The sequence below is a fragment of the Phoca vitulina genome, unplaced genomic scaffold, assembly GCF_004348235.1.
Source record: "Phoca vitulina isolate PV1807 unplaced genomic scaffold, GSC_HSeal_1.0 scaffold8, whole genome shotgun sequence".
NCBI classification, from domain to species: Eukaryota; Metazoa; Chordata; class Mammalia; order Carnivora; family Phocidae; genus Phoca; species Phoca vitulina.
In genome coordinates this window covers 23,115,826-23,129,875 of record NW_022589711.1, presented here as the reverse complement: position 1 = coordinate 23,129,875, position 14,050 = coordinate 23,115,826, and the positions used below count along the sequence as shown (strand labels likewise).

Sequence of the window (14,050 nt, the reverse complement as noted above, 5' to 3'; positions counted from 1 at the left end):
TGCTAACTGACGGTATCCTCCACATCTATTCACAGCAAACTGAAGACATCACCAAAGTATTATCTTTAAAGAACACCGAAGTTTTGACTACTCAGATTCGAGCAAATAAAAGATGGTGAAGCAAGATAAAGTTAGTTCTAGGCTTAGGCCTAGGCGAATCTGGAATGGTAACAGTCCCCATGAAAACGAAGCTATCAGTAGGTAGAATTTTGACAAGGTTGGAGAAAGGAAGCAGTTCGATGCCCGATTCTTACTTTGTAAAATGTTTAGAACAATGCTAATGCCTTTTCCATTCGATGCTCAATAGTTTTTCCTTCCTCACTGAAAGTTGCTAGCCTGTTCAAGACATGAGGGCATTCACACTGCAATTTAAAAAACGACTCTAAGAACAAACACTGGAAGAAGGAAAAAATGCAAGCAACACTTATTCTTTCTTTTAATATAGTCTAAGCAAATGGCAGGTGTGCAAATACTCATTTATATATCCATATTCAACAGCCTGAGGTTTTTTGCTTGATATTATTGTGGTTGGGCTTCTGGGTGGTGAGAAGGTTGCTGTTTTCAACAACTTATCTTTTTCCCCCACTGGGCTTGGCATGATGCCTGACATTCACAAAAAAGCACAAAACCATTAAATTACTTCAATCTTAGAACATTCTACCTACAAACAATTCACCTCAATCAGTTTCTAGTGAGTTAGCTAATTAAAGGAGCACTGCCCCTCAATGCTGCAGCTCCATCCATTCTCCTCGTAGTACCACCAACATTCACCTCAGCATCTAACGCAGGGGGCTCTGCCAAGAACTTCCTCACGTCTCCCACCCACCTAACCCGTTTACTCTCTCAAGATTCCAATCAGGTGCCACCTCCTCCAGGAGAGGTACCCCTTCTTTGTGCACCCCTAAAGGCAGAGCATGTGGTTATGTGACTCCGCTGTCCCTCCCCTCAACTTTAAGCGATCTTAAGTATGAAATCGTATCTCACTTGTATTTCCATTCCCCGTGCCTATCACAGTATTGGGCTCAAAAGCAGAACATAAATTTGTTAAGACACAGGCTTGTTTGCAGTATCCCAGGAGGTATTAATTCACATAAAATACATGCAGATAACCCTTTCGTGATGGCTTTTTCTGTACGCTATCTGCAACTATCAAGAACTTAATAACATCGGCCCAAATCATTGTGATAAGGTCCACCTTAATTTGTATATTTAAGCATATAAACAAAATCTCCACAACTTGAAAAAATATAGGGGCGCCTGGGTGGCTCAGTTGTTAAGCGTCTGCCTTCAGCTCAGGTCATGATCCCAGAGTCCTGGGATCGAGTTCAGCATGGGGCTCCCTGCTCGGCTTGGAGCCTGCTTCTCTCTCTCCCTCTGTCCCTCCCCCGCTCATGCTCACTTGTGCTCATGTTCTCTCTCACATGCACTCTGACAAATATATCTTTAAAAAAAGAAAAAAATATATATCTGTGACTGTCATATGCATAACTGTAATAAGTCACGTGCTCTTTTACTGCTGAAGGAACTCTTTAGAATACACTGGGAAAATTCTGTCCTTATCTGCGATCTGTCCTAATCACCAATTCACCTCTCCTCTAAACCACCACAGCACTTCTCATGAAATATTTTATTATACTGGGAGATCTTCCTCATGCAAGTATTAAATATTTTCTAAATAGAAAATAAAAAAGCAATACACCTTTCCTTTCTCTCCCCACTCCTCCTTCTGTATTTTTCACCTAACACTCATCACACACACACACACACACACACACACACACACACACACTCTCTCCTACACTCACGAGTGGAGATTACTAAAAAAAGATATTTGGAAATATCAGCTCTTTTCCTAAAGATGCATGGATGGTATATTCCTACCACTTTTAAAAGTGTGTGTGTGTGTGTGTGTTGTGTACACACACACACATATCATGCACCATTTCATTTTATGGCCCAGATTACAGGTAACATTTTAAATTATCATTCCCTCTAATACTTCATATGCATACGTTCAAAAGATTATCATCAATATAATAAAGATTAGTAAATCTAGCACAAATATTAGCAATCACCTCTAAACACTGCGAGGCCAAAGTACAGCTTTACTACAAGACAAACAAAACAAAACAAAAATCAGGGAAAATCAATGGTTGTGTTACCTTTAAGACACGTTTGATAGAACCCAATACAAAGTCTCTCTGTGGATGCTTCCTGTTCTGAAGGATCCAGTCACGATTTAACACCTTTTCCCCTTCTTCCAGCACACATTTCTGACCCTGGAAATGTGGCTTCTCATACAAAATCCAGCTGAAAAAATATAAAAGCATGATCAGTTATAATTAATTTTCTAAGAAATGAGGCATAAAACAAATGATACTTAGTCCACAGACCATCTCACCTACCTAACTTTTAAAAGCTGAGCTATTTTCCACCATTAGCACATAATTCTATTTTTGAAACAATGATATATGCTAACGTAAGTATAGATAAATAGCGTAAGAACAAAAGTGCATACAACTTGGAAATACTCCTGAACATAATCAATGCCTATGCTTATATACAGGTACACATGCACTTTCTAGATAAACAAAGCCATACATTTCTATTAAAACAGCAGTTTAACAATTCCAAATTTTAAATAAAATGGGAGCACATGTGTCCCATTTTATTACATGAAAACAACACTACACCATACCACTTACATCATGAATATTGATCAGTGAGTAACTGAGACACCGGACAAAGAAATTTTGGCTCCAGCATGTCCAAGGGAAATGGTCAATAACAAATGAGGTTTTCCCTCATTTTTACACCCTATAAAGAATCCTTCACTTCTTGACTATGTCAGCTATACAAATGACTAAGTATGTGGCCTTCACATTCCTTAGCATCCCACAAATTTTGAACTCACTTTCAAGGCTGTGCTTCATTCAACTCATGCCTTTAACTCAACTTGCCAAATCTATCCTGCTAATAGTGTAGTTTCAGGATGGTATTGATTGTATATATATATTAGGTCTTGCTACTTATAGCTGGCTTTAAGCACTAAAAACAACCTATATTTTCTGTCACAGTAGATAAAGAGAACAATTAAGTTATAAAACACTAATAATGTTTCAAAATATTCTGTCAAAAACCAGAGGAAAAGGAATATGACTTCAATAAAAAATATAAAAAGCATAAACAGTAAGAAAATACACTTAGTTGGGAGAAACATGCTACAAAATTTTAAGAGATCTCTTACCAGCCCCTTACAACTTTTATCAGTACCCCATTCGGAAAGGACCATGATGTAGCATCAGGAATACTACAGTAGATCTCTTGCTTATATTTACTTCCATGGAGATCATAGATAACCATCTGCAACATACAGTAAGTAGGCACAATAACTAATTTTAAGAATGCATTTAAAATTCCAAAATGTCGTAAAATGTAGAAAATAAAATATCCTAAATATATAAAAGTAATTATTACTTCAGATGCTAAATCTGTGAGTAAAATAATCCCTTTTAAAGTCAGTTAAAAGTATTTACTTTAAAATCCCCAAACCTGAAAGTAACCTTACTTTTTTTTTTTTTAAGTCAACTCTGTACCCAATGTGGGGCTTGAAGTCACAACCCCAAGATCAAGAGTCGCCTGCCCTCCCAACTGAGCCAGCCAGATGCCCCTAAAGTAACTTTACTTTTCGTATCTTAGTCTATAAGAAACTTACCCTTACGGGGCGCCTGGGTGGCTCAGTCAGTTAAGCATCTGCCTTCAGCTCGGGTCATGATCTTAGGGTCCTGGGATTGAGCCCCACATCGGGCTCCTTGCTCGGTGGTGTCTGCTCTCTTTCTCCCTCCCTCTACCTCATGCTCTCTCTTGCGCTCTCTCTCAAATAAATAAAATCTTTTAAAAGAAAACCAAACAAACAAGAAAAGAAACTTATGCTTACCTTCCCAGGTCTTGGGTTACACCTCAAAATTTGTTTGTTAATATTCTGAAATAATAAAAGTGTAAGAAGGAAGCCTTAAAAAACATCAACAGAAAGATATATAGTTCAGTTTCTTAGCAGTCACAAATCTAATTTATCACATATTTACTTAGGGGCCATTAAATGCAAAGCGCATCTCTAGGTACTACAAGGAAAATGATGTGTTATTTGTGCCCTCAAGAAGCTTATAGCTACAAAGGGGGAAAAAGATAGATCACACTCACATGACTCTTCTAAGTGAAGGACTAAGTTAAACTACAGGTAAAACACAAAAAAAGAAGCCAAGTGATGGCCATCAAGGGAAACAGCACCATCATGGAGGTCAGATGATGGCACAGGGAGGCGCCCAAAAGCTTGTCTGAACAAGTGATATGGAGAAGACCTTGAAAAACAGGATTTCAACAAGTGAAGCAATGTGGCAGGTTGGGGTCAGGGAGGAGCAGAAAAAAAACTTCCATGAAGAGAACATACTGAGGAAAAGTACAGTGGTAGGAAACACAGGGTGCATGACCAGAGCATGAGGAGACAAGGCTGGACAAACAGGACGTGGGTGTGTTGGAATGCAGTGAAGATGTTCCCCGTGACTTGGTAGGTGATGGAGATCATTAAAGAAACATTTCTTCAAATCCCACGCTTTCTTTTTTTAAAAAGACTTTGCCTTGCAAGCTACTGGTTGACATTCAAGTATATAACTATCTGATACTATGGCTATTCAAGGTGAAGATACAGGACTTTGGAATCCTAGAGAAAGTTCCATGATCTTGGGAATGCCAGAAAGGAAAGTCCCACGTTAAATGGATATATTCTATGTTAGACATTTAAATATTTCTAAGGCAAAGAATACATATAACTAAATTTCAAGGCATTATCCAGTTATAATGCTTTCAGCTTTTTCTTTGAATTAGGCTGTTCATTGCCTTGCTTTGTACGAACAACATGAGCAATTATAGTGAGAGGACACTGTGAGGTTGTCACTTAAAATGTTTTAAAATATTAGGAAATATTTTACTGAGACACACAGGTTCAATGGTCCCAGTAACAAATTCCCCATATACAGTATCTTCAGAAATTCAAATGCTATCATTTAATTTAGCTTGAAAACTAAATATTAGCAAAGAACTGGGAAATAACCTGCTTCTCCTTTATGCCTCTTAAATTCTGACTAAGCAATTTTGTTTTCTCATTTTAACAGTCCAGCTAAAATACAGCAGTTGTGACACACTTCAATTAAAGGATAAAGTAACCTCTGATATATTTTTAAAACAATCCTTACACAACCTCAAAACACTGATTTTCTTAATAAGCTTTCAGATCATTTTATGACCCAAAGCACTATCTCACTAGTTAATAATCAAAGTAACTTACCTCTGTGAACAGGCTTAATCTGCCTGAGATGTCCTGAGCACGGAAGTATTTTGACACTGGTTCCTGAAAAATCCCACCAAATCGGGGTCCCTTCTCTGAGGAATGGGTTTTGGAAGTCTGCAAATACTGATGATAAGCACTCTTTAAAGAAGAATGTAGTTTGGAAGTAAGGTCAGATTTTTGTAGAAATGAAGCCTTTTCTGGCCACAGACCAACTTGCAGATTGGAGGTAGCAGGTTCATTTGACATTACATATGAATTCTTAGAAATTCCAGTCCTCTCCTGGCTATCATCAGGGTAAGATGCGATGGAAGGGTCTGGCCGCTTGAAGGCTTCCTTCCTCCTACCTCTCAGGCTTCCTTTATGTAACGGTTCCTCCTCCTCCTCCTCGTCCTCCTCCTCCTCTTCCCCTACCCCCTGTCTGTCTTCATCAAAATTCATCTTTAAACGCTCTGATACGGACTGCAGAAGGGATAAAACAGAAGAGGGCTGGCTTGCACTCTCTCTTGATTTTGTGGAGCCATGGTGACCAGGCGAGACCTCATTGGACAGAATGTCCTCCTGAGAACTGTCATCTTCATAAATGGGAGACAAAGCTAAGGGATAAATTTTGTACCTTTTGGCCTCCACTGATAAGAATGATTCTGAACTATCACTATCAAATGTCTCACCTAATTTAGTATCCTTTTCAAAATGATGGACGAGGTCAGTTCTGCTCTCAGACCTCTCGCATGCGAGAACAGGCATGCTATCAGCAGATGTCTCAGGAAACAAGAGAGTGTGTGTTCTTCTTACTTCTGCGGTAGCACACCTGTCCTCATCTTGAAGAGGTTCTTCATATAATATAGTAAAGGAAGAATTTTCTTGTTCATCCTGAGAAATGAAGGCCAAGTTAGATTCTTCTTTTTCATCGCTATAATTATCATCCCTTATTTGGTTATCTACTGCAATAACAGATGTTCTTCTGTCTAGCTTCCCTATGGTACCCTCAGGTTGAAAATCCGGCATTGCTAAAGCTGGGTAGCCTTCATAATCTTTACTTAATGTCGGTGATTCATATCCCCTGAAATAGGAGGAGGCAAGTCTGTTGTCACACGCTATCAAGCCTTTCTTTCTCTCAGGGGGATCTCTCTCCATTTCTCCAGCACTCTCTCCACCAGACTTTTGCGGGGTTTTTTCAGCTTCATATATGGGAGGCATGGCCTCTGCTTGTGTAACAGGCAATTCCAGGTCTGTTCTGTATGTTTTCTGAATGTTTACCATTGTGGATAACACTTTGTGTTTCCTGAGAGCCTCATCAGAATCTTCTGGAGATATTCTTTCCATTTCTCTTGGAGAGGGCATGGACACAATCATGCCGAGGGTCTCTTTAGCCTCTCTCTTACATGGTTTTTCCATTTCTAAGGAGGCAGGGACTGTCGCCTTGTGAGCTTCTTCCACTTCTATCACTTCAGTTTTCCTAATACCCTCTCCAGCATCCTTTTGATAAGATATTTCCACCACAGGTCTTGCAGTCTTTCCAGTGATGCCTTCCACATCTTTTTCGTAGATATTTACCACTTCTAACATAATGGGAATAACCTCAGTTTTGTCCAGGTCCCCTTCAGCTTCTCTTAGGTAAGTATCTTCCATTTCTAATCCAACAGGTATCACCTCAGTCTCAATATCCCCTTCAGCATCCTCTGGGTAAATATCTTCCATTTCTAATGTGGCAGGTATCACTTCAGGCTTTTCAGTAATCCCCTCAAAGTCTTTTTGGTAGACATCTTCCATTTCTGACATAACTGCTGTGATCCCAGTCTTGCCAATATCACCTTCAGCATGCTTTTGGTAAATATTTTCCATTTCTAATCCAACAGGTATCACCTCAGTCTTTACAATATCCCCTTCAGCATCCTTTTGGTAAATATTTTCAATCTCTAATGTGGTAGGTATTATTTCAGCCTTTCTAGTAATTACCTCAGCATCTTTTTGGTAGATATTTTTCTCTTCTGAAATAACAGGCAGCATGTCAGTTTTGCCAAGATGTCCTTCAACATCCCTCTTCTTATAAGCTTTTTTCATTCCTAAAATGGCAGGTAATCCTTCAGTTTTTTCAATATACCTCTCAGCATCTACTTGGTATACCTCTCCCACTTTAAGAATGTCAGCTATTGGCTCAGTTTTTGTGATATTCAATTTGGCTTCCTTTTTATGTGCTCTTCCCATTTCTGACATAGGAGGGACTGCCTCATATTTCATATTCAATTCAGCATCCTTTTTGTTTGTTTCTCCCAGTTCTAACATGGAAGGTCTAAGCTCCATTTTCCCCATATTTACTTCAGTATCTTTCTTGTGTAATTTCCCTACTTCTGACATTGTAAGGAGTGTGCTTTTATTATTGTGTCCCGGCAAGCTTTTTTCAGATATACACACAAGACTATCAGACAAACTGCTTTTGGATGTCCCAGGTACATGGAGGTCGTCATTTGCAAATGGAGGCCATTTGAAATTTAATACAAGAGTTTTTGTATTCTCTGTCCCAGTTTTGTGATCATCCACACACTCTATTTCCACTTTCTCTTTAGAGTCCTCTTTGAAAAATAAATGTGTTTTTACCTTATTATCTAACCCTTTATGGGGTGTGTCTTCGGCTAGCAAAACAGTATCTGATTTCAGCAAATTTATACTATCAGACTGTCCAGCTCCATTTCCAGAAAACGGGGATTTTTGGTAGAGAACAATTTCTCTTCCTTTAATTGACTCTGTGTCATTAACTAAGTTACTTACAGAGAAGAATCTACCTAATACTTTATTTTCACTAATTTCACACGTGCTTTGATTTACTGCCTGTTCAGACACCAAGAACTCCCTTAATGTATCATGTGGCTTAACACTATCACTGTTCAGAATTTCTGAAGTATTAGCCTGAAGTTCAGAATCCCAGGTATCCTCAGTATCTTCAAAAGCTTCATTTGTCAGATTTTCTTGGGCTGAATAAATAATCTCATTGACTAATTCCCTAGCTTGATCTTCTAACAAACAAGATAAATTCATTCTATCAGAATCAAAAAGGAGACTTTTCTCACCAACTGTAGGTGAAACACAGACCTTTTCTTCCCCTCGGACAGCTGACCTGTTTTCCATGCCCTGCTCTTCCAAATGCTCCGTCAGTTGAATCCCTGTCAGTGTCACTTCTGATGGGTTTTTCTCATGGATGTCTTCTTTCGGAGTACCTGGATTCATTATGCCGTCTATGGCTATATGCTCCTGGCAGGTAGCAACTCTGTGTTTGGATTTTAATTCTTCCCTGACAGAGTTAAAAATTTCACTAATCAGTGTATCAGCCTTTCTCAGTAAACCACTTCTGAGGTCCAAAAGTTGGTCATGTGCTCTCCTCCTTGCTTCTGTGTGCTCAGTAGATGCTTCAGAACACTGCTGGCTTGAGCTGTTAACTGACGCTGGAGCCCCAGCAACTGCTCCAGTCTCCACTTCCATGGGATTGTCAAATTGGGCAGCAGTTGGGAAATCAAGAGATCCCTTCCCAGTAGGATTCCCAAAATGTTCCTCAAATGGGGTCACTTCTGACCCTGTTGGGACAGATGTTTCCAATTTCAAATAAGAGCTCTTAGGGTACAGCAGGTTAGTTAGAGAGGCACCTTCAGGTGTGGCATCTATGGTAACTTTTACAGAACTGAAATTATTTGGGGGATTATGTGAACTTAAAACCACACTAACTTCTTCAGAGTTACTGGAGGAAGACATGTTATTAATACCACCACTTAGGAAATGAGTATTCTCTTTCCTTCTATGAGATAAGGCTTTCTTTCCTGATTTCAGCACAGGAGCATTATGAAAGTGTGAATCCTCAGATGCAAATGCATTTTTTTCCGAACTTCTATCAGAATCCAGAAAAGGTGAATTTACTTTTGTGCTGTCAGTTTCTTGGAATTGTGGCGAAGCACTAGTTAGGCTGAGTTTTGCCATTTTTGAAAAACCAGAAATCTTTCTAGTCCCACAAATATCTGAAGGTTGATGAATCACACAAGCACGGGCTTCATAATTCTGTGCCATTTGCCTAGTGACTTTTTCATTATGAAGAGGAGGTAAAATCTCAGATGTATTACTTTTGGGAAAAGCAGGAAGATAAACTAAGGCTTCTGCCTCTGTTTCCTGAATACCTTGATATTTAGAGGCAGGAAGAGAAACTTCAGTTTGACAATTCTCTGCAAGGCCAGAAGTTGAATATTTTTCTTTTATCTCCTTATGATCCATCGATTGAAAACTTTTGTCCTGTTCAACCTCTTGGGAAGCTAATTCCGATAAAGTAAGCTTTCCTGGCATATCTGTAACTTCAAATGGAGAAGAAATTTTATCCTGAGAAATGTCTCTGGGCTCTGTTTGGGAAACAGCTATCTTGGAGAGGGCTATAGTGTTTTCTCTTCCAGAATGCAACTCAACAGGACCATTGTTCTGACCATCAACTTCCACTTTTGAGAAAATTTTGGCAATGTTAGGTTTGGCTTCCAAGGAAAGAGAATCAGACTTCTCTACGGCGCTCTTACTTGCTCTAGTGTTTGAAAGCATCAATTCTGCTTTAGTAAGGTCTTGAGATGAAATGGAACTGTGGTCCTCAGAGAGGCTTTCAGACTCCAATCTCGAGTCCACTCTGGTTACATGAACATCTCTGGCTGTAAGATCTAGTGGAACGTGGCATTTTTTGCCATCAGGAAGAACTTCCTTGGATTCAAGAGTTGCAGAGGCATGCCCAAGACGAAGGCAAGCAGGAGGCCTCTTCCCATCTGCTGCCTCAACATGATTTGCCACGTTTTCTTCTTGACACCGACTAGGCTGATTGGAAATATCAACAATGTTGACATCCCCAGTTTCAGTGAGCACAGAACATTCATCCTTTAAAACAGGAATATCTAACTTGCTTGGCATACCAACTCTGGAAACAAAGGTAGGAGATGAAATACTGAAATCTGATTTTTTACAGTCAAGTGTAAGAGATGTTCTGACACCAGGTGATGCTTTGGCTTGTTGAAGACTCTCAGAATCAAGAAGAGATTCTGAAATGTGCTTTTGGTTAGGTTCAAAATTCAGTTCAGGTGCTATTTTACTTTCTAAGCATGCTACAATGGCTGATTCACTGATGTGTTTTACAGAGGCAGGGTTGTTCTGATTTATTCTAACCATACGAGGCATTTTGCCATGTGGCCTAAAATCGGGCCTTCTGGCTTCTGTTATAAACAACTGGTCAGTATCTTTGGGTAATGGCTCAATTCTACCTTTCAGAGCTTTTATGAGACTTGAAGCTCTGGGTTCACCAACCAAGGTGTTTTCTGTTTCTTGTCTGATTTTTCTAGCAGCCAAATTTTTCTGTGAGTCTTGGGCAGACAATCTATTTCCTTCATTTACAAGTTCTGTGTCTGTCACAGCATGTCTCTGAAGAGCAGGGATGTTGGTGTGATTGACAGCCTGCTTTGCTGAGTTATCTGCGGTTTGCTTGTCAGAACACTTACTCTCTGGCAACTGTGGATCTTCGAGCCTAATTGATTTATTTGAACTTGGCAAACTTCCCTCTTTGGTAGTGTCGCTCCCATCAGATTTCCTACAAGAGAAGTCAGAAATAGCGGGGCTCACAGGCTCAACATGTTCTCTTTGCACCAAGGTCCCATCACTCATCACTGAGCTGACATCCTTCACTGTAGTTTCTGTTGTAGTTACCCCGTGAAAATCTGGACTGCAAGGAACTTTGCTACCATTACTTCCTATAAACAACGCTGAACATACCAAATTCCTGTCAGTCTGAGAAACTGGTGCACCATTTAAATGGTGCTGTGAATCAGATTCTCTAACAGTGGAGCTGGAGTTAGTCCCAGAAGAAGGGGATGGCCTACTTCTCACAGGTCCCCCAGGATCATTTTTATTTAAAACATCCTTAGAAAAAGCAGTATTGGGCAAATCTGGGTTGTTTGTCAGATGGCTTTCTGTGTTAAGATTTATTTTGCTATAATCAGAGTCTTCTGACAGGCCTTTGAGCAAATGTCCTTTCATAGATAAGTCCGTGCTAGCTGATGACAATGACGACGCCATCCTAGCCTCCGTCTCACTTCCAGGGCCAATGTGGATGCTTGTGCTAGAGTCAGAACTTTCATTTTCTCTGTCCGAGGGAGTCACAGTTTCCAATGCAGTCTGGTGCTTCAAATATTTCCTGATTTGCCTGGGGCCTCGATATGTTGCATACGTTACTGACGGCCTCTCTGGTTTACCACCTAGTTGTCTGTAAAAAGCAACAGCACAACAGTATCAGGAAACACAGTTAGTAACACTTAGTAGTAATCCTAGAAAGTGTGGTAAGGCCTCTCAAATTATTCCTACTTTTAATATGTATTAATTGGAGATGGAAATCCTAAAATGTTGTAGTTAAACCTGTCTTTATTAAAAAAAAAAATAATAAAGATTTGACAAGCAGCATGTGAATGTCAAGGCAGCATGAATGTTCGAGCTCCTTAGAACCTTTCCCCCTCACCTGATTGTGTACATCTCTCTCACTGTGGTTAATGGAGAGAATGTAGGCTGACAAGTCCGAGGCTTAGGTTTTAGTTATAATCTCAAAGGAGTGCTCGACTGGAAGGAACCATACTGCCTTTATGCCTCATACTGGCAAGTTTGTGGATACGTCACTGAATTCTCCACCATATCAGAGCATCATAGTAAGCTTCTCTTCCTTTACTCTTAGATGTGAATTTAAAGAGCAACTTTGAGCACATAGGGGGAGAACTTCTAAAGGAAAACAACTGGTGAGATGTCTAGCTCACATCAAGCACTCAGTATATATTAGTTAACTCAATGACAGAATTGCCTTAAAAATCCTCTCATGTTAAGGTCTTCAGATATTCAATCAGTGTAGTGAGTATTAAAATGCTTGGGTAAGTGCAGGAATCAAAAGGGACTTCTAGAAAAAGTTCTCTACTTCTTCTCAGACCCCGCACAAAGTTCCTCGGCTCTCAGCATCCATCTTCCTTTGAAGAATCTATCTCTGGGAGTTCTCATGCTATCTGATGCTGCCTACTAGCCCTTCACACATACTCTCCCCTTCAATCCCAGCCCCAGAGAGAAACTCTAGGGTCTTCTAAGACTTAGTTCACGAGTTATCTCCAGAGCAAACCTATCCCAAAGCCCCTTTCCTGCTAACAGGGAAGGTAGCCTCTGATCTGTGGGTGCACAGAGCCCTGAGCACAGCATTTGCCATATTAAATGATAAAGATCTAGGCACTTATTTATTTTCCCCCCGCTCGCCTGGTGGCTATTTGAAGGAAGGCATGGTGTCTTAATCATCTTTATATTTTTAAATGCCCCCCCACAAAATTTGGGAAACAGTATATGTGTAATAACTTTCTGTGCATTAATGAATGACTAAATAAAGCAATGATAGTAAATGCTTAGTGTGCAATTTATTCCAGACTGTCTTAGTTATTATAGATGATATAAAAGTGTTTTAAATTGTGAACTCTAATTTCATTGACTCTAAAGATGGATGGTAGAAAAATTTGATGTTCTAATGTTTTCAGGTTAAACATAAAATTAACAAAACATGATAGAATCCACATGAATAAGTAATCCACTTACCAGTATTCCACTATCTAATATAATACATTTTCTCCCCAACTTTAAAGCAGCAACATGAAGAATACTAGACTTGTCTACATGATAGAAAGTAAACCTCCTTTGACACAATGTCAAATTTTCGTCAACTGTGCTCCTTATGTATTTCTTGAATTTTAGCTGAAATACAGTATTTCAAACTATATAATTACTGGCCCCTCAAATCCTATCACACCACTATTGTAAAATCTTGTATTGGTCACATGCATGTTTTTACTGTCCATCATAAAGCACATGAAGGAGAAGCATAGAGAAAGGCTTTGCCTTACAAAAGTGGTTTTAGCTTCAGTATGTGTGTCAGGCTAGAACAAAGACTATTATGAAACAAACTCAAAAGTGAATAAGATAATGTCTATGAAAACACGCAAAAAGAGAAAAATCCATGTAGGTAAATTAACATTACTGGTGAAATCTGATATCAAAATATAGTAATTATTCAGAAATCACAAGAGCCTTTAGAACAATATATGAAGATCCAGAAGCCTGAATAAATGACAAGAAATTTTACTGTCCGGTCGGTTTTTCTTTCAAAGCTTTAATGTTTTATACTTAAAACCAACTTTCAACAGGCTGCAGTATTTTTTTTCTCAAAAGATAGATAAAATAATTCTGAAGAAATGGCTACACAAAGAAATATACATGATGTCTACAGAAATAGGAAATGAGATAGGAAGCAGAATTTTATTCTAGTAACCTTAGTTCTCTTACTACCAACTCCCTCCTAAAGAGACCTCAAGACATTTTATCCTGCACCAATCCAATAATGCACCTTTTCATCTAAAAGGTCTAATAAAATAAACCGTACAGGAAAACCCATTAAATTTCAACTCCCTCTAATAATGCCTTCTGGCAGTTTTGGAGTCCTTTGGGGGGATGAGGGGAATAATTTTCCTCCATTTTTTAGGACTTTCTGGGTAGTTCCAACTAAAATGATTAAATTGATTTATACGAACTAGTTTAAATTTCTAACTCGATAATCTCCTGCAGCACCTGGGTAGAAATGTTATATAATTGTAACTAAAATATGCACTGTTTATACTGAACAACTATATTATCATG

The 14,050-nt window shown here is 39.1% G+C and overlaps 1 protein-coding gene across 2 annotated transcripts in view; it reads right to left on the bottom strand.

Annotated features, from left to right (window-relative positions):
- The window catches only part of CRYBG3 (crystallin beta-gamma domain containing 3), a 105,207-nt gene that overhangs the window by 51,324 nt on the left and 39,833 nt on the right, over positions 1 to 14,050 (bottom strand). For both annotated transcript variants that reach the window (XM_032406380.1, XM_032406381.1), the window contains exons 4-7: positions 5,342 to 11,606; positions 3,938 to 3,982; positions 3,248 to 3,363; positions 2,163 to 2,310 (exon numbers count right to left, since the gene is read on the bottom strand). In XM_032406380.1, the coding sequence (XP_032262271.1) occupies positions 2,163 to 2,310; positions 3,248 to 3,363; positions 3,938 to 3,982; positions 5,342 to 11,606 (6,574 nt within the window). The remainder of the gene's footprint in view (positions 1 to 2,162; positions 2,311 to 3,247; positions 3,364 to 3,937; positions 3,983 to 5,341; positions 11,607 to 14,050) is intronic.